Source organism: Myxocyprinus asiaticus, chromosome 27 (assembly GCF_019703515.2).
Source record: "Myxocyprinus asiaticus isolate MX2 ecotype Aquarium Trade chromosome 27, UBuf_Myxa_2, whole genome shotgun sequence".
NCBI classification, from domain to species: domain Eukaryota; kingdom Metazoa; phylum Chordata; class Actinopteri; order Cypriniformes; family Catostomidae; genus Myxocyprinus; species Myxocyprinus asiaticus.
Genome location: NC_059370.1, coordinates 26,317,886 through 26,338,810, shown reverse-complemented (window position 1 = coordinate 26,338,810; position 20,925 = coordinate 26,317,886). Strand labels below are relative to the sequence as shown.

Below are 20,925 nucleotides of genomic sequence, written 5' to 3'. Positions count from 1 at the left end.
CTCATCATCTTCGCGGACTCCGAACAAGAAGCCAGACTCACCGTGAGACGAGCTGGCGAACTCATCCGGAAGCCCGACTGGGGCAGACGAGCATGCTGGGGAATGGGAGGTCCGCGGGGGGATACCCGATGGAGGCGATCCCATTGGGGTCCCCAAATCGCCCCCAGTGCTAGCCGCGCTGGCCTCATACCCGTAAGTAGAAGGACCGAGGCGGGGAGCTGCTGGGGTGGCTTGCTTTCTTACAAAAACAAGCTGCGACCACAACGTTGCCATGGTCATGTTCTCGCAATGAGAACATGAACCATCCACGAACGCTGCCTCCGTGTGGGTCGCGCCCAGACACAAAAGACAGCGATCATGACCATCCGAAGTTGAGAGGTAACGACCGCAACCAGGAATAACACACAATCGGAAAGGCATCTTTAAAAAGACGCGTCTTTAAAAAGACGTTCCGTGTGTGCCGCTCTTTTAGAGAAATATACTCTTTTAGAGGAAAAGCTCTTTCAGAAAATATACTCTCTTTGTTTTCTGCCGAAGCGCCCAGGGGCGTTCTCTGCAGTGCACCAGTGCAGAGGAGGGAGAAGCCGCTGAAATGCGCCATCAGATCCAGCAGAGGTGAATGAACAGTAGAATGCAGCTCAATGAGCATGACCGTTCGGCTCCGAAGAGAAAATCTGAATGAGTGGTTGCATACCAGCTACTTTTATATCCGTATGTCTGGGGGAGTGGCATGCAAATACCACTCGCCAATTTTCATTGGCCTTTTATCAAAGACCGGAGGTGTCTCGGGCTCCCAAGAGTGACCCCTAGTGTCACTACATCGACACAACGTCGAGTGAGTGACAGATAGGGAATTAGTAGCAATTCGTCTCAGGTGGAACTCCTTACCGCTTTCTCTCTCTCCAGATGGGCACTCAACCACGCCATCACCTCCACAGACCCTTACACTGCTGTGATTTCCTGACAAATGAGGTTTGGGTAGAGGGCTCACCTGCACACGCTGCAGACAAAACACTGTGGATGATACGTGCGTCCCAGAGCGGAGACCACCTCCCCTGAGATAAAGTCCCCACAGCTATCACATTTTGTGCCATACAGCCGCTGGTAGTCTGTTGTACAGATGTATTCACCACTCTTCTGGAAGAATCCAGAGCGTGCCAAGTCACAGCCACAAACTGGAAGACAAAATGAGAGAGAACCACATGAGAACAGCAGCTAAGACCATATAGTGTTCAAGTTCAGTTGCTTAAAATCTACTGTTCACAGTTCTGGCTTTTAAATCTGCAGTACAGCTGAGAGGGGAGAAGAAATGACACAGAGAAAAGAGGGGGAATGAGATTTGGAAATGTTGCAAGGTGCATTCGAAGTTATGTTGTGATCTCTACAGAAATCTTTACAAACATATGCGGCAAGTCATTTAATTCCTTACAGAAGGAAGATGTCAAGTATATATTCAAGAAGAGACTAATTTTTAAAGATACTTTCATGCATATGTAAACAGTCAACAGCTGCAGAACCAATTACAGTTTATTAGGGCCTGATTTCCTTTAGTGCGCAGAGTTTTAAGTTACTGTGCAGTCTGCCACACAGAACATACAAGTAGAATTGGAGGCAACACATAAACATCAGTTTTCACAGATGCTAGTGTTTGTTATCGGGGTCTCTTTGGACCCAGCCTAAAAATACGGGACAAATCGCATCCCGTATTGATTCGATATATGAAGCATAACTGTATCTTTAAATATAGGACGATCCAGTATTTTACAGTACAGGTGGCAATCCCAATGATGCACATCCTTAAAACTTTGAATCAGGACAGTTCAGTATCTTCTCCTCTTTTTTGTGACTCAGCACACTAGCACAAAATCCCTCAGAAGAAAAACAGAGAAAGAACACCATCCATGCAAAATTAGAACTAAAGCAGAAACTTAGTTCAGATGTCAAGGTGAGGTCTGTGATTGGCTTGCTGAAGTGACTGCTGATATCTGCACTGACAAGAGCAGTCTGAGAGTGATGAGACAACTAGAGATGCCACGATTATATGGTTTTACTATTAACAAAGATTAAAAATGTCACAGTTAATTTAATCATAAGAATTTAGAATCCATGGTTAAAAACCATAAAATGCTTTATGTACACATGGCAAAAATAGTATATATAATGTATACATATATAATATGCAAGAGTTATTTGTAAGATTTTGTAAGCTTAAACTCTTATGCATGTGTGGGTAGTGGAGCTGTTGCTATGGTTACGGACGGTGTCCGCATGGAGCTTGGCCTGGTGTCGCAGTCCAAATGTGAACTTTCAATTCAGGTGAAACTGAGGCTACTACACACAAACTCCAAAATATAAGAGAGGAATTCCATCTACCAGTCTCATATCCATCAAAAAAAGTGACTTAAATAGGCCGTTTGGGAGCATTTAAATGACTGACTGAAGATGACGGATGTAAATGATAGAAGTCATAGAAAGATACACATCCTACACATGGAACAGAATGTTCCACTATTCATCCATCAACAAAAGTTTAATATTTTTAGCTGTGGTGATTTTAAAGTGATAAATAAAAAAATGCCAATTTTTGTAATGTTTAAGTGTGCTAACAGCATTGCGTGTAGTTACTATCAGCGAGTAAGCTTTTGAATCTCTTGAAAAGTTGCGTCTTAAATCCTTATGTGGAGGCGAGGGCTTGGTCGAGCATTCGTCTGGGGAGAGAGGAAGCAGTAATTGTTTTCATCTGAGATTAATTGCTGGTAATGGCTGTTTCTTTGTTCGCAATGAGAGACAGGGGAAATAAAAGGGGCCAGACCTCAGAGTGAGAGAGAGAGAGCCCAGCTGAATTTACGAGTGTGTTGGCCGCTGCCAGTCCCAATATATATTATCGCGTTTGAGTGTTTTGTGTGAAGCTTTACCGTTACACAGTCAAGCGAACCTGTTTTTGTGTGAAGAATACATTTATCTTTGGATTCGCCGTCTCCTGCTTCCTCGTTCCTTGAACTTTGTTACACTTGTGCTGAAACCCGGGATTAGAGGAAGAAGGATACGTGAGTCGTCACCGCTGAAGGAAGTCTTCCGGTCCCTTGCCAGCATCCACCAGGGCCAACACCAGGCCCTCATGGAGCTTTGGAGAGAACAGCAACAGCGCTTCGAGGTGCTCCTTCGGGCCCAGGAGGAGGACCGGCGGGTGCTGCGGAGCTTAGTACCCCAGGAGGGAGCGGCCTCCCCGTCCCTGGTAGCTGCACACCCCCACGTATTGCTCACCAAGATGGGGCCTCAAGATGGTCCGGAGGACTACCTTGAGCTCTTTGAACACACCGCCGAAGCTCTGAAGTGGCCACCGGAACAGTGGGTGGTCCATCTTCTGCCGCTGCTGACCGGGGAAGCCCAGATCGCGGCACAGCAGCTTCCGTTCACCAATATCCGCAGAAGCTCTGAAGTGGCCACCGGAACAGTGGGTGGTCCATCTTCTGCTGCTGCTGAGCGGGGAAGCCCAGATCTTGGCACACCAGCTTCCATTCACCAATATCCTGGACTACTCAGTGCTGAAGAAATCCATCTTGCAATGGATCGACCACAGCCCAGAAGAACACCGCCAGCGCTTCCGCTCCTTAATGCTGAGTGAGGTCAGCTGCCCATTTGCATTTGCCCAGTAGCTTTTGCATTCGTCCAATGCTTGTGTGCTGGTGAAGAAGGACAGCAACACCGTGGATGTCAACAACCTGGTGGTGCTGGAGCAGTTCATCTCCCGGTTGCCGAAGGGGACGGCAGACTGGGTCCAGTGCCACCGACCAGCGTTGCTGGACAAAGCGATCCAGCTGGCAGAAGACCATCTGGCAGCGTATCCAGGGGCTGGAGCACCCCACGTCATTCCTCCATCTATTGTCTCCTCCCCATTTCCCCCCCCCCCATCCTTTCATCCTGTTCTGTTTCCCCAGAAATGGGGGAACATTCCCCCAAGACCGGCTCCCCAGTCATGGGTATTCTCTGCTTCCACAAACCCCTTCTCTCCCACTGCCACGAGTGTGGGTGAGAGGCTTGAGCCAGTCTGCTGGAGTTGCGGGGAGCAGGGTCATGTTCGAGAGCAGTGCCCAGTAATGGAGGTGGTGGCCTTGATCCAGATCCCCAACACTCCACAGACCACCACTGATTGGGTAGAGATGTACCAAATACCCGTGAGTATTAAGTGGGGTACATACCAAGCCTTGGTGGATTCAGGTTGTAATCAAACCTCCATTCATTAATGCTTGGTTCAAAACAGGGCATTGGAGGCAAATAATCTGGTGAAGGTGAGGTGTGTGCATGGGGATATTCATGATTATCCTATAGTGACCATCACGGTAATATTCCAGGGACAAAAGCATAATATTAAGTGGTGGTTAGTTCTCATCTCATCCATCCGCTAATTTTGGAAACTAATTGGCCAGCTTTTTGATCATTATTGAAGGGGTTGTGTGTGGATGGGTCCTGTGAGAAAGTAAATCGGTGTGGGATGTGTGAAGCGCTGGCTGGGGAGGTGTGGCCTGGACCATCTGCTCTACATCAGGCTGGTGCTGGGGAAGGGGAGGTGTCATCCTCCCCTCCACCTAAGCGAGACAAAACCCTGAAGTACACATTTGACCAAGTGAAAGTGATTGATGGTCAATGTCTCCAGCCAGGCTTCGCACTCACATATCAATATTTTTCAATTATAAAAGATATGTTGTGTGACACAGAACACTCGGACAAATGAAAATACAATCCATTTGTTGATACCAAAGAGCCATCGGGAAATGTTATTCCAGGCGGCTCATCATAATCCGATGGCAGGTCACTTGGGATAGGGGAAAACACTAAGCCATCTCATGGCCCGCTTCTATTGGCTGGGCATTCACGGGGATGTTCTGGTGAATCCACCGGGTGCTCCAAAAGTGCCACTGCGCCCCCTTTCGCTGATCGAGTTTCCTTTCGAACGATTTGGCATTGACCTCGTCGGGCCATTAGAAAGGTCAGCACGCAGGCATCGCTTTGCATTAGTCTTGGTGGAATACGCAATGCGATATCCGGAAGCAGTGCCACTGTGCAACATCTCAGCATGTACTATTGCGGAGGCACTCTTCAAAATTATCTCCCGAGTTGGGATTCCAAAAGAAATCCTCACTGATCAGGGCATGGCTTTTATGTCATGTACACAATGCAAGCTGTACAAATTATTGGGTATTAAATCGATTTGGACAAGCGTGTACCATCCACAAATGGACGCTTGGTTGAACGATTTATAAAACCTTAAAGAAAATGATTTGTAAGTTTGTGCATGAAGATGCTCGGAACTGGAATAAGTGGCTTGAATGGAAAATTGGGAGGAGGGACCTTCACAGAGTAAAAATTAAATTCAAAACATTTTTGACCTAAGAGCAAAACTCCACACACTGGAGCGACTATCACAGGAGAATTTGCTACAGGTGCAAGAATGTCAGTCCTGGCTGTATAACAGAGGAGCTCAGCCCATATCGAGCTCAAACTTACTCACAAGGTGGCAAGGGCCCTTTGAGGTTACATGGCGAGTTGGGGAAGTTGACTATGAGGTAGTGCATACAGATGAGGGCGGGGCACGTCAGATTTACCACCTCAACCTACTAAAACCATGGAGAGAGGCACTCAAAAACCAATCAGTTCACCCCTGTACCTTGTGGAGACCACCTCTCACCGTCACAACGTATGGAGGTTGCCAGGTTGCAAAATAATTTCTCTGATGTGTTCTCGCCTCTCCCCGGCTGCACTAATCTCATAAAACACCACATCCTGACAACCCCAGGGGTAGTTGTACGTAGTCGTCCCTACCGTTTACCCGAACACAAGAAACAGGTAGTACGGGAAGAACTAAAGTCCATGCTTGATATGGGGGTAATAGAAGAATCCGACAGTGATTGGGCCAGCCCGGTAGTTCAGGTACATAAGAGTGATGGCTCGGTCCGGTTCTGTGTGGATTATAGGAAAGTTTACGCGGTGTCAAAATTTGAAGCTTATCCAATGCTTCGTGTTGATGAACTGCTCAAACGGTTGGGCACGGCTCGCTTTTATTCGACATTTGATTTAACAAAGGGATATTGGCAGATCCCCTTAATGCCACTGTCTCGTGAAAAAACATCCTTCTCCACACAGTTTGGTTTACACCAATTTATGACCCTTTACGTTAGGTTTGTTTGGGGCCCCGGCTATGTTTCAGCGTCTTATGGACAGGGTCCTCAGATCGCACGCTGTGTATGCCGTGGCTTATTTGGATGATATCATTATTTATAGTAATGATTGGTAGTGGCATATGCAGCATCTGGGGGCCATTCTGAGGTCGCTGCGACGAGCGGGGCTCACAGCAAACCAGAAGAAGTGTGCAATTGGGCGGGTGGAGGTACGAAGGACCTGCCCGAGACCTGAGACCAAAAAGGAGGTGAGAAAGTTACTGGGGCTGGCTATTATCGAAGGGTTGTGCCTAATTATTTGGACGTCACCAGCCCACTGACTGTTCTCACAAAAAAGGGAGCTCCGGACCTGGTCCAGTGGATGGAGCCGTGCCAACAAGCATTCACACAAGTAAAATCTGCACTTTATGGCAGGCCGCTTCTGCATCCCCCTGACTTCTCTCTCCCTTTTGTTTTGCAGACGAATGCTTTGGACAGGGGGCTGGGTGTAGTATTGTCCCAAGTGGTGGAGGCGGAGGATCTCCCGGTGTTGTACATTATTCAGAAACTCTTTATGAGAGAGATGAAGTACAGCACCATAGAGAAGGTGTGCTTGGCCATCAAGTGGGTGGTCCTCACCCTCTGCAACTATTTGTTGGGACAAGCATTCACCCTCTGTTCAGACCATGCCCCGCTCCAATGGCTCCACCGCATGAAGGATACCAATGTCCAGATCACCCATTGGTATCTGGCACTCCAGCCATTTAAGTTCGAGGTGGTCCACAGGCCGGGGGTGCAGATGGCTGTTGCAGACTTCCTCTCCAGAAAGGGGAGGGGAGTGGGCAGGCCGGACAGTTCCCCCGGCCTGAGTCAGACGGTGAGGGTATGTGGAGGCGAGGGCGTGGTCGAGCATTTGTCTGTGGAGAGAGGAAGCGGTAAGGGTTTTCACCTGAGATGAATTGCTGGTAATGGCTGTTTCTTTGTTCGCAGTGAGAGACAGGAGAAATAAAAGGAGCCAGACCTCAGAGTGAGAGAGAGAGAGCCCAGCTGCCAGTTCTACTATATATAGCAATTGAGTGTTTTGTGTGAAGCTTTACCATTACGCAGTCAAGCGAATGTGTTTTTGTGTGAAGAACAAATTTACCTTTGAGTTCGATTCGCCATCTCCCGCTTCCTCATTTCTTGAACTTTGTTACACCTTATTATTTAAAGCATTGGTTCTGTACAAATTCACCACATTCAACAATAAATGTACATTTTTGTCATTATCAGACTTTAAATTGCCTGTTGTAAGCAATGTTCCCATTATTATGCATAGTCCACAGGTTTATTTGTGAGGTGCTGTGGACAGTATTTTTACAGACTCTGTTGCCGATTCTTTCTGTTGAGGTGTCTGACAGAAAAAGGATTGCTTTAATAAAATGTTGCATAAGAAAAAACGGTTGAATGCCATGAACTACAAGTTGTGTACCCACAATAATGTTACATTTACACACTTTTGAAGCACATCCCTGAGCTCGGGATGCTCATAAGCAGTGTCGTGCCCTAGATTGGCGCGTCTCTTATTATATACCTCCTATTTATTTTTTGTGCATTTATCAGTTTTCTTTTTATAGGGCTGCCCTTAGCATCCACATATCCTCCAAATATACATCCACTAAGATGTTCAATTGTGATATGATATGCATTTTTTGCATTAGTGCTGTTGCATAATAAGGACATTTGCAAATAATCGTAAAACCGGTTAATCGCTATTTTTTTTCTCAGACGGTAATCTAACAAAAACTCAAACAGCGGCATCCCTAGAGATAACAGCCACAGTTTCTCCAACATAATTACAAGCCAAAGACATCTAATGCCTTGCGTGGGCTAGCAGGTACTGAAAAACAGGGGTAGGATGACAGCAAAAACATAGGTTACACTGACGCTGTCATATACATTCTCAAAAAACATGCTCAGGTATCATTACAACATGTAAAACTAATCCCAACCAATAAACTAGCTTATCCTGTAGACATCCATCTCTATAATGGTGGCATTTTTATTGCTCCCCATGGCATACAGCCTGATAATTAGGTGTTAACGGGCAACTGATTATAGTTTGAGGAACATCTTCCTGAGGAATGTGTTAAAGTACATAATGAGCTTCAGTAACATGATTCCTATCAATAATGATGCAATCATGTGCTGACATATACATTGTTGTTCTTGGCAGATACTTATAAAAACTTTTAACATTAACTTACTTAGTTAAGAGAACAAATTGATACTCACCAGAGATCTTAAAAAATGGTCTATCAGATGGTAATAGCATTGCAGTACACTGTGACATACAGTATATCATGGTATACTTTATATACCAAACAACATGGTGTTGCCATGGTACATGTCCTAAAAAACAAGGTATCGCTATAGAACATGTCCAAAAAATTAATATCACAATGGTACATGTCCAAAAACATGATTCACTATGATATATGCCCAAAAAACATGGTATCATGGTACATCTCCAAAAACATGGTGTCATTATGGTATATGCCCAAAAAACATGGTATCACTATGGTACATGTCAAAAACATGGTAATGCTATGGTACATGTCCAAAAAAACATGTTATCACTATTTTACATGTCTGAAAAACATGGTATCACAATGGTACAAGCACATGTCCAAAAAACATGGTATCGCTATGGTACATGTCAAAATGTATTACCATAATACATACAGTATAATGGCATTCTAATTTATATAACCCAAGCAAGAAAACGTACCATCCATTTAAAAGCAACAAGTTTGACGCGACAAACTCATCAAAGACGTTATAGGCTATTCCTTTTAATTTCTCTTTAATTAGAATTTTCAAGCAGGAGCAACTTTTCTTGATATAATAACAACAATACAGTATATAGAACAACTATCTCTTGCTTGTAAGAAAACTACCCAAGGATATGACGTCTTTGTGACACATTATCTAGCACAGCAAGAACATTATAAAAGCATACAAAGTAATATTATAAGCATTTTTCTTAATTATAACAAATACTAATGCAAAAAAATAATAAGTTAACACTACTTTAACATTCTTATATTTACATATTGTATTATGGTTCTAAAAGTGCATGTCCAAAAACATGGTATAGCTGAGGTACTTGTCCAAGAAACATGATATCGCTATGTTACATGTCCAAAACACATGGTATCGCTGTATGGTATATGTCCAAATACATGGTATTGCTATGGTACATGTAAAAAGCATGCCATTACTATGGTAACATGTCCAAAACATGGTACCATAATACCATAATTGTTATTGCAGTTAGTCCCACACACTGACATGTGTTGGTAAAAAATTACTTTTTCAAGCCTCTGCTTATGGGGACAGATACAAGTAACCCACTATCAAACTGACCCCAGGGTGAGATGTGATACTGCTGCATGCAGACATGACCATGTTTCAGTGCTAGTGTCCAGTGTAATCCCGCTTGTCTCAACAGGACTCACATGGCATACTGTTACTACTTCATGCTCACACTCACACACACTCTCTCTCTCTCTATATCTCTGTCTCTCTGATAGCATCCATCATTCCTGCACTGACAGCTGTTATCGGCCCGCATAATTAGCAATGATTGCCTTTGCAAAATGTGTTACTGTAAATCATTAATTCAGCGTCACGTACCCTCGTAAGTCATCTGTGCATCATATAAATTGTCTTGCACTGTAAGCCACAAGGATGGAAAAAGTGCTTTGAGGTGCCTGGTGGTGTGAAACTTTAACATTTCAATAGGAGTAATAACAGCAAAATAGAAGCATAAATCTGATGCTTACTGATTATAATAAAGCCTGTTTGTTTCTCATTGGTTGGCTACTGATTGAAATAAACACTAAAGACTGCAGTACTGAAAACCCTGACTTTCTAAATCCGCTCATCCATCCTGATGCTATCACTATGACACTGAACCCTAAATGGCTGGATATAATTTTAACCCCAAATGGAACCAGGATCTTAAGACACCGCAGAGAGCAATAATTGTAACCACTAGTATAGACAGCAGTCTGAAGATAGGCCTGTTTAAACTCTTTGAGAATGGATTTAAGATCACTTTATATCCACCTTTTTCACAGGCAGCGATATTTACCCATTATTCTTAGCGTGTTCTTCCAAATGCGGATGCAACAGACTTCAGCTTCGCAACTTATTTCCATTACCAAGCACTATAATATCACTAACAACAGTCAAAAACGGAAGAACAGTCTGTGTTTAATTAACGTAAATCACTTTCTCACTAATGTCTGCGTATGGACATTAGGTTTCGACGGCAATCCCGAATAGATGAGAACACAATCACACACACATTTGTATGGTAAAGTTACTGGACTCCATGAATCCACGAATACGATGCGCTAGATTTCATTGCGTTTCTTGTTGTGCACTTCAATATAAAAACAGCCAAATCCTGAACATTTAGGGAATCTAGAAATCCAGATGCTTTATTAAGGTTCAAAAAAGAGGACATGTCCGTGAAAAGAGGGTGTATGGTCGTCATAGTTTCCATTTAAAAATCTTCTGATTTATGGCACGATTTCTGCATTAACAAGTGCCGCCTTCTCACACACTCTGCCGATAACAACTCTGTCTGTACTTCATTCACTTACACTCACAGCGTGACATGAGATATGAACCTTGTAAAGATGATTAATAAAAAAAACAACAACAAGGAGCTTGGTTTAAATCTTTTTCATCTTTGTTATCTTCCAAAATTACGGACATCATTTGGAATTATCTGTCAATGTTTTAAAAAAATAGGCAAGTGACAGAGAATTAGTTTAATGCAACCTCTGATTATTACATCTGGTTTGACTCGAAATGTTTCAGCATTGACAGCTTTTAAGGGGCTTGTTGTTGTGACATTCATTTTACAGTAGTTTTTAAGCCAACTGTAGTTGTTATAACACCCTATAACAGCACATATTTGTCCAGAGCCTCCGCTGCTTGCAATCACCAGTAACGTTAGTCTAGCTGATAACAACAATTAAGCGGGAGTGTGGAGCATCTGAGAGGAAGTCTCTCACGGTAATGGCACCGCCCATGGAGAAGTCAGGAAAAAGGTGGATATAATAACACTATATCTCTCGGTTTATCATTTCCAACCTAACAAACGTATTTTTGTGAAATATTTTGCTTGAAAACCGTGTGTGTGCTATCTTTCTTTTTTCTTGTAACAAATCTTATGTGCTGTCTGTCTTTCCTAAAATAAGTGACAGTTGCATTGACATTTTATTTTCTAATACAATGGCACTCTGACATTTCTAAGTGTTTCTTTAGTATCCAAATCCATTTAGGGGCCACTGTAAGTGATTATCTTGTGTCATAAATTGTCTTTTTACTTGTGAGCTGCATATTGATGACCAACAAAAGTGGAATGAAGACCTGAAACCTACAAAGCAATCTGTGAATGGAGAATCTGAGCCAGTCAATAATAATAAAAAAAAAAGGGCCAAAAGACCAAAAGAAGAAGAATATGTACTGTATGCTGTATGTGGGCATTAGGACTGGAAATGAGCTCTTCACTGTGGTCCAGTGGCTTCAACAGAAAAGGAATTTTTACAGAATTATGAAGTCTTTAGCAGTGTAATCACATGTGCATGGAAATTATAGCCCTGCTGCGTGTGCATGTGTGTATGAAAGACACTATGCCAGGCAGCCTCATTTCAGACAACCACAAAACATTGGCATGTAGCTTCAAATGGCCCAAATGGATTGAAACCCTGCAATCAATTCTGGAGCACATGACATTTAAACCATAATGGAAAAAAAAATGATCAGGGCCTTTTGAGCTCAAATAACTTACAGAGAGAGATATCATTAACATTTCAACCTCAATACTACAGACCTAATAGTGAAAACCACAAACTCCAATACAAAAATGCTGCAGGAAAAAAAAAAAACAGCTTAAACCAACTTAACTTGGCCTTTGTTGGGTTCTGTGTGCTGGTCTACAGGGGTTTAAAGCATTTGTCAGCTGGTCAGGCTATGAGACCAGCTGGCTGACCAGCTAGACCAGCTTAAACCAGCTAAGACCAGCAAACCAGCTTACAGTGGTTAAAATTTTTTTGAGCAGGGTACAGTGAAAAACAAAACAAAACTATGCATTCCGGAACTAATAAGAGACAGTGAGAGCAGACATTGAGTTCATATTTATTTTTAAAACATCAGTTCCCTAAGCACCAGTGGTATTTTTCTCTAATTGTCTCCATTTCAGGAACAATACGTATGTGCTACTTTTGACCTGAATGCCAGGGAATCACTACCGTTTAGTGAAAGCAGGACTCATTATCCTGTCTGTGGAGTTGCTGGCTCGTGGAGTTCTTAAAATGACAGCTCTGCAGTCAGACACAGCAAAAAGACATGCATGCTGAGTACTCAGGGAATTTTAGAGAGAGGGCACAGGGTAAGAGGGAGAGACAGCATGAATGGAGACCCAGAGGGTCTGTGCTTTGTTCTGGAGCTGTGGCTCCTTATTGTATCCCTGACCACAGGGAAATACTCCTTGAAACTCAACTGGAAGAATGAAGATGATGACGCTCTTCAAGCACAGCATGAACAATATGAGAGAGGCCCTTTAGAAAGACATGAACCAGGCCTGTAGAGCTGCTGAAAGGCCACATACACAAATTAAGTGAATAGTTAGAATGTACCATGACACCACATTCCCCGACATGTCAGTCCATTTTGACATGTGCGGCCTTATGTATGCAGATATACAGATGAACACAGACGTATATATGTACAGTAGAGATCTACATCTCTGCACATTCTATACAGTCTATCATAGAAAGGAGTTGTTTGAATTTACCACACCACAGTATTAAAGTTCCACATCACACCATCTTCTTAGAAGTGAGAATGAAAGAATAAAATAAATAAATAAATAAATAAAAAACACCAAAAATCTAATGAAGATTCTGAATTTATGATTGATTTAAATGGATTGATTGGAAAAATCTAAATGATTTTTAAATGAACTGGTCGAGAAATTAGAGAAGAACATTTAAAAGTACTGATAAAAGGATTTCAAAACCTCAGTTCATTGGCTGAGAGATTGTTGGGAGGGACGTTCTCTTCCACAGTTGCCATAGGAAACCTAAACCTTCCGCCGTTGCCCTAGAGACAGCAGGGTCCCGTACAAAATGCCTGAGGTGTGAGATTGCTTATTGGTGTGGCAGTCAAAGTCACTTTTAGACAACATTGCAAAGATCATCTCCATGCCATGTGAAAAGCAAGATTACACAATATAAAGTCAATTCTAACAATAATGTTTATAGCCAAGCAACTTGGTGTGGCTTTCTCAAGATTCTGTTGGGTAGGGTGTGTCTGCTGAAAATGCACTAGGGGATTTGATGGCTTGGCGTAACTACTGTACGCTTTAAAAATTAGGACCACATGGAGAGCAAATTCAGTCCTCCTAAATACCAGCTTCACAACAGCAAAATCTCTGTGTGACTTTCAGAGTTCACAGAGTTTATTACAGGTTTTTTGTAAAAAAAAAAAAAAAAAAAAAGGTTGGATCAAAATAAACATATCATACAATAAGTTCAATGTTGACTGCTCATGTGACTGGCCACTACTAATGTGAAGTTAGTGATCTAAACATTAAAAAAACTAAGGATGCTCAAACTTTACTTTGGTCAAAATACATAAAAACAGTATAACAAAATTATTTGCATTGACAGTACAATCTAAATTTTTCTTGTTTTTAGTTTAAAGGAGCAATATGTAACATTGACGTCAAGCGTTTAAAATGGGTACTGCAGTCCAAATTCTAAATATTGGAGAGGGTTGTCTCCCCCGCCCCCTCCTCCCCAGACTTGAAGCTCATGCATGTTTGCAACAGGAACGAGCAAACTGACAATGGCAAGCGACGAGCTTACACTGTAAGTTGATCAGCTAATGTATACGTTTGCAATGTTTTTATTGTTTGCAAATTATAAACCAGCTCATGTGGATTTTTTTTTAACTCTGTCAATGTTAGCTAGATGCTGGCTTCCATGGCTGCAGCGCACTGTGTTTGCCCGCTAACTTTTTTCAAATCTGACAACCTGGGGTGTCGAAATACTATTACATTTATACTATTACTAATACTACAGTGGGCAGGATCACACAGCATTGTTAGCATTGTTTTCGGAGAAGCCAGTATTTCAACTTAGCATGTTTCCTAATTCTCTGATAACATATTAGGATATTTTTATGCTTCAGTACAGTAAATATATTTGTGACGAGGAGGAGGGCGGGGCTGGGCCATGAGTGTGCACGGCCGGCCCCCATTCGGGCTAATCAGATGAGGAGAGGGATAAAGCCGAGCCGGATGCGGCAGTTCGGGAGAGAGAGAGCCACACGCAGCTGCCATGTGTGCATTTGTATTTGTGTCTTTTTGTTTAAATTAAATATTACTTTGACTGTTCAGCCGATTCCTGCCTCCTCCTTGCCCATCCTTATCTTGTTACAATATTACATATTGCTCCTTTAAATATGCTGTATAAATACATAAGTGTGAGATTTAATAAATGGCTGTATGGTTTAGGAAAAGTTTTCCCATTAATAATGACTTAAATATTGGTCTGTTCTCTCACACAAAGCTATTATATGGCTTAAGAAGACTTGGAATATAGAGCACAAGTCTTAAGGGAGGTTTTATGGCTTTTTGGACATAAACAGCCGCTGGTGACGGTATGCTTTCATGGAAAAGAGCAGTATGAACATTCTGCAAATATCTCCTTTAATGCTTCATTGAAGAAAAAAGTCTAATAGTTTGGAAAGGTAAGAGGCAAGTACATTAAATGATGGCAGAATTTCTTTTTCTGTGTGAACTATCCCTTTAAATTGCGTTATTATTAAAATAAGAAAACAAAAATCCTCAAAACTACACCCAACTCCTCAAGCTGAACTGCCACGCCCACTTGTCTGATGCTAGTTCTGGGGGGCATAATTTATTCAGAAGCTATATTTGAGTCTCACAAGCTGCCCCTTCTCTCTAACTCTCTATGTGGAGTCATTTGCTGCTCAGTACTGTGGTCACTAAAACAGAACTGATTAGGGAGCAGCAGGGGGGATGACTGATTATGTATTTATCTGCAGCCAACAGATACAATTAAAATTCTCTTCAACTGAACTTCCCAGTACCCCAACAGCCCTCAAAACACCCCCATTCTCTTCCCCCTCTTTCCTTCTCTCCTCCACCCACTGGCCCTCCACTCTTTCTTCTTAACATTCTCTTTTTGTCACAGGAAGTGGTACAATAAATTTTTCTTTCGTCTTTATTTCCTAAACTCTTTGTGAGCCAGTGAGGTAGGGTTGAGAGAGACAGGTAGACGTCATTCCCTCTTTGTCTCACTCTTTTTGTCTCAGTCTTTCTCTTTAGATTTGCAGCACTGCAGGTCTTGATCCAAAAATCAGCCTGTTATTTCATTCTACTGCATAACCTATAGCTAAATATTATATTGTCAGTACCCCTTGGACATCCATCTACCAACTAGTGTTTTTATTGTATTATTTATTATTATTATTATTTTATTTTTATTGTTTTTTAGCAGTGGTGCTTTAATTTTTAAGTTCATTTATTATTTAGTTAGTAAATTAATTTAATGTTGTGTTTAGCTATAAGAAAGTGTGCATGGTAAAATGAGAAAACTTGCTTCTTTAAATTTATTTTTTTTAAAACACAACCACAACAGCCATACACATGCAGACAGACATCTCTGGCCATTGTGACATTATTTGAACTTTTTTTATGGGCATCTTGCTGTGACTGTTTTATTTTTAAGATGATGTGTCACATGAAAAAAAAAAAAAAAAAAAAAAAAAAAAAAAAAAAAAAAACAGTTAACTGATCTGTCTTCTAGATGGGGTGGGAGATCTATGATTCACAGCACAGCATGTGGTTCTAGCCATGACAATGGTCACCTTATTTTCATGCCTACACCTGTCTGTGCCTCTTTCTAACTACCGTGGCGATTCTCTCCCACCTTGCTGTTGCTAATGGGAAACTCATCAGCTGTAATTAATATTCTGTTTTGACTAAGTAGAAGATGGAGTGAGTGTGTGGTGAGATAAGAGGAAGTGATTAGTCCCCTCAGGGCCTTACACAGCCCTTTACTGAGCAACCAGATGGTTTTTTTGTGGAGGCCAATGGATCTCCACTGAGTAACAGCAAGAAATCAGGGAAATGACAACAAATACAAGATGCATGTGTTGGTAACAGTTAAATAAATCCAACTGGGTGAGGTTGACAGCAACAGCTGAATGAGCAAAAATGCTACCCGTTGCACTAGTATCTGGGGCATAATTTAATATATGATCATTTGAATCTTGAGCACGAGCAGAAATAACTAATGACAACATTATACTTGCCCAAGGATTTCCCCCTTTTGTTACAACCCTGGGGATTACAACTTTTTATCCTGCTCATCATGCATATAATTGTGGCCAGTATGACCACAATTTTCTATCACTGTAAGAGCAGTTTTATATAAATGTTACAGTATATGCCATAATATAAGTTTTTTTCTTTCTTTTTTTTAAATTCAAATCAAAACACTTATTTTTCTAAATCATACAATGTACATGCTTTTAAGGACCTTTAGGAAATGAGTTAGGCTCGAAGCAGCTTATTAGATATGTAGACATCTTTCATATATGTAAGTGCACATGTCTTATTCAAAATTGAATATCATTTTATTGAATTTCTCTCTTATAGCAATGCCAGACTCTATTCATCAGACTGTGACTTTCTGCTTCCTGTAAAACCTCTAAACTCCATTCATTTAAACAGACAGATACTGTATAATGTTTTCAGCAGGATTGTCTCTGTTTAAGATTCTATCCCTATCCAAAGTTGTGTCTGTTCTTCAGCTGCTTTCATTAACCTACTAACCTATCTGAAGAAATGCCTAATGGTGCAGTGGCCCTCCAATTACAACACTGAGGAGGACAATCTATACAATGTCATTCCTCTAATTTAAGTCTAGCTTTTAACCTCTATGGATTGAGCTCTTTAAATCTACATTTCTTTTCTTTCTACAGCCAAAACTGTTCTCTAACATAAGCCTATATGATAGTTATAACACTCAAATTAAAACTAATGTATTTCAATGGTGTTACTTGACTATTTTTACATACATGTACTGTATATGAATGCATATTCATATGTTCTAAATCAGTGTTTAGATGGCACACCTTTCCAGCCTGAGGTTACTAAAAGCTGCATGCAGTGGGCTAATCCCTGACATCTCACCCAGATCTTCAGGCAGACACATAGGCAATTCTGTCTCTAATATTGCCACTGTCCTTTCATCTAAGGGAGAATGTCTCCCCAGCAACTACAGCATGGGCTTAGTGATTGGACGGGCATACGTTGCCATAGCTACGAGAAACTCACATCCAGCTCAGTCTTCCTCCTCCACCGGCTGACAGCTCAGAAAGAGAGGGGCTCCACTCTGCGCATACACAAACGAACCCTTTTATCATCTCCATCACAGTCGCTTTATAGTGGATGGTAATGATCAGACCACTTGACATTTGTCCATTTAGAAAGGAAATGCTTATGGTTGTTTGATTTAACTATTGTTTAACTATTTGTAGCTTTCTGTATTAATAAACGGATGTGACTTACATCTACACGTAAAGACAAATGTTTGAATTTAATGACTGATTTTGCATACTTTACATTAAGGTTCTTTAGGTTCAGATTAATGCATTAGGGTGCCATGAACAATATATATATATATATATATATATTTTTTTTTTTTTACAGTAATTGCTCATCTTTATTAATGTTAATTTATAAATAAATATCATTGTCCATTGTTAGTTTATTTTATTAATAAACGGATGTGACTTACATCTACACGTAAAGACAAATGTTTGAATTTAATGACTGATTTTGCATACTTTACATTAAGGTTCTTTAGGTTCAGATTAATGCATTAGGGTGCCATGAACAATATATATATATATATATATATATATATATATATATATATATATATATATATATATTTTTTTTTTTTTACAGTAATTGCTAATCTTTATTAATGTTAATTTATAAATAAATATCATTGTCCATTTTTAATTTATTTTAGTTCATAATGTTTTAATGTTAACATATGAAAATATTTATTAGTATATAATTTGTAGAAATTAACATTAACATTTATTGATGTAAAAGTTTAGTTTCCTGTTACATATACAACCGTATTTATTACGTTTTACCAAGTTTGCAAATCAAACACAGACATAAAGTTCCAAAAGTAAAAACTGACAAAACCAAGAACACAAAGAACAAAATACAATTCCATTATGCTTTGGCTTAGGTATCTTTTTCTCCTTTTAATTGGCAGGCCAGACTGGCTTGTCAATAGTTTTTGGAATAAAATCTGCATATGCCTGGAGAAAATAACACAACATTTAACACATCCATTACTCCCAGGGATCTGTTTTGACAATGATCTTAATGAGCTGCCACTCCTGTTCAGAAAAAGCAGTGCTGAGGAAAACTTGATTAGTAAAGTAAATTAACAGTTCTTGAGTTGCAGCTCTTTTTAGAACTTATTGACTATGACACAATTACTATGACATACAGCTCAATTCACATATGGGAATTGATTTGCAAAATAATTTATGGTTCTCTAAATTGTTTATGTTGGAAAAAAAAAAACACATTGAATCAGGTTCTGTTTTATAGAAGGGTCTTATGCAAGTTCAGTCTATAAACGTGTTTGGCATCCTGTAAATATAAAAAAAAGTTTAAAGTTCTTGCCCTTAGGTTTTATGATTGGTGGATTTGTGGAGCCCCAGTGCTGAGAGTTCATCACTAGCAACCATTATAATTACTTTATGAAATTTCTCATACTTCTCTTTTTTCAGGAAATTCGTTGAGCATGCCTGCAGCGATAAGAAAACGAGCCACATTAGACAACAGCTTTAGACCTAGCAGAAGTATCTGAAGTACAAACGTTTATGTGGACAACGCACAAGCGGTAAGCCATAATGCTACTATGGCTAGTGCCTGTTTAAGGTCATCTGACTTTCAAAACAGGTAGGACTACTGGGCAAATGTCATGACTCATGTCATATGAGTCATGTCATGTCAACTTAATGTGATCGTTCAGATCATCCCTACTCTGCTGATCACTAGCAACCACAATGACCTTCCATCAAAGACTTTCAGGTCAAATTCATGGAGACTTCAACTCTCTCAGAATTTGAGGACCTACTTTGCTAATTTAAGATAATGTGCACAGGTACCTCAAAACTATGCCCTTATCACACACAAGAGCAGTGGAGAGAGAAGTAACTCAAGTGGAACTGCAACTTAAGTCTTATAGTTTTAGATGGTGCTCGTACCTGTGAGTCACCCATTGGAGATGGGCAAGTGAAGGTGAGCTTTATTGCTCCATGACATAACACTCAGACGTACTGACAATATTTATAAAATACAGTACATACTCCAAATCTCTAGTTAAAAAGCAGCAGTTTCTTCCAGACCAGGGAAATAGATCACATCACATGCTGTCAGTTTGTGAATTTGAGAAAAGATGGTATTTTTCCAACATATTCTCTCTAAAAAATATTTGTCTTTGAAATGACACTTTGTGTTCACACACTATGTTTAGATGTTTTTGAATGGGTTTAAATAGCATTTTGCAAGCACTAATTGGAATTTATTCATTTTAAATGCATAATCTCTCTCTCTCTCTCTCTCTCTCTCTCTCTCTCTCTCATATATATATATATATATATTACAAAATCTGTACATTATTCCAAACTTTTGGCCGCCAGTGTGTATGTAAATAAGTAAATATATATATATATATATATATATATATATATATATATACACACTGGCGGCCAAAAGTTTGGAATAATGTACAGAGTTTGCTGTTTCGGAAGGAAATTGGTACTTTATTTCACAAAAGTGGCATTCAACTGATTACAAAGTATAGTCAGGACTATATCCTTGAGTAATCATGCTAAATTGCTAATTTGGTATTAGAAAATCACTTGCCATTATATCAAACACAGCTGAAAGCTATTTGGTTCATTAAATGAAGCTTAACATTGCCTTTGTGTTTGTTTTTGAGTTGCCAGAGTATGCAATAGACTGGCATGTCTTAAGGTCAATATTAAAGGTCAAAAATGGCAAAAAAAGAAACTGCTTTCTCTAGAAACTAATCAGTCAATCATTGTTTTGAGGAATAAAGGCTATACAATGCTTGAAACTGCCAAAAAACTGAAGATTTCATACAAAGATGTACACTACAGTCTTCAAAGGCAAAGGACAACTGGCTCTAACAAGGACAGAAAGAGATGTGGAAGGCCAGATGTACATTTAAACAAGAGGATAAGTACATCAGAGTCTCTAGTTTGAGAAATAGACACCTCACATGTCCTCAGTGACAGCTTCATTGAATTCTACCTGCTCAACACCAGTTTCATGTACAACAGTAAAGAGAAGACTCAGGGGTGCAGGCCTTATGGGAAGAACTGCAAAGAGAAAGCCACTTTTGAAACAGAAAAACAAAAAGAAAAGGTTACAGTGGGCAAAGAAACACAGACATTGGACAACAGATAATTGGAAAAGAGTGTTATGGATCTTAATCCCATTGAGCTTTTGTGGGATCAGCTAGACTGTAAGGTGCGTGAGAAGTGCCCTACAAGACAGCCACATCTATGGCAAGTGCTACAGGAAGCGTGGGGTGAAATGTCACCTGAG

At 40.5% G+C, this 20,925-nt stretch overlaps 1 protein-coding gene across 2 annotated transcripts in view; it reads right to left on the bottom strand.

The window, feature by feature from the left end:
* The window catches only part of LOC127418022 (actin-binding LIM protein 3-like), a 113,511-nt gene that overhangs the window by 70,051 nt on the left and 22,535 nt on the right, over positions 1–20,925 (bottom strand). For both annotated transcript variants that reach the window (XR_007893356.1, XM_051658334.1), the window contains exon 3: positions 992–1,175. Coding sequence is in view for 1 of the 2 variants with exons in the window: in XM_051658334.1 (XP_051514294.1) it covers positions 992–1,175 (184 nt within the window). In the remaining variant the exon portion in view is untranslated. The remainder of the gene's footprint in view (positions 1–991; positions 1,176–20,925) is intronic.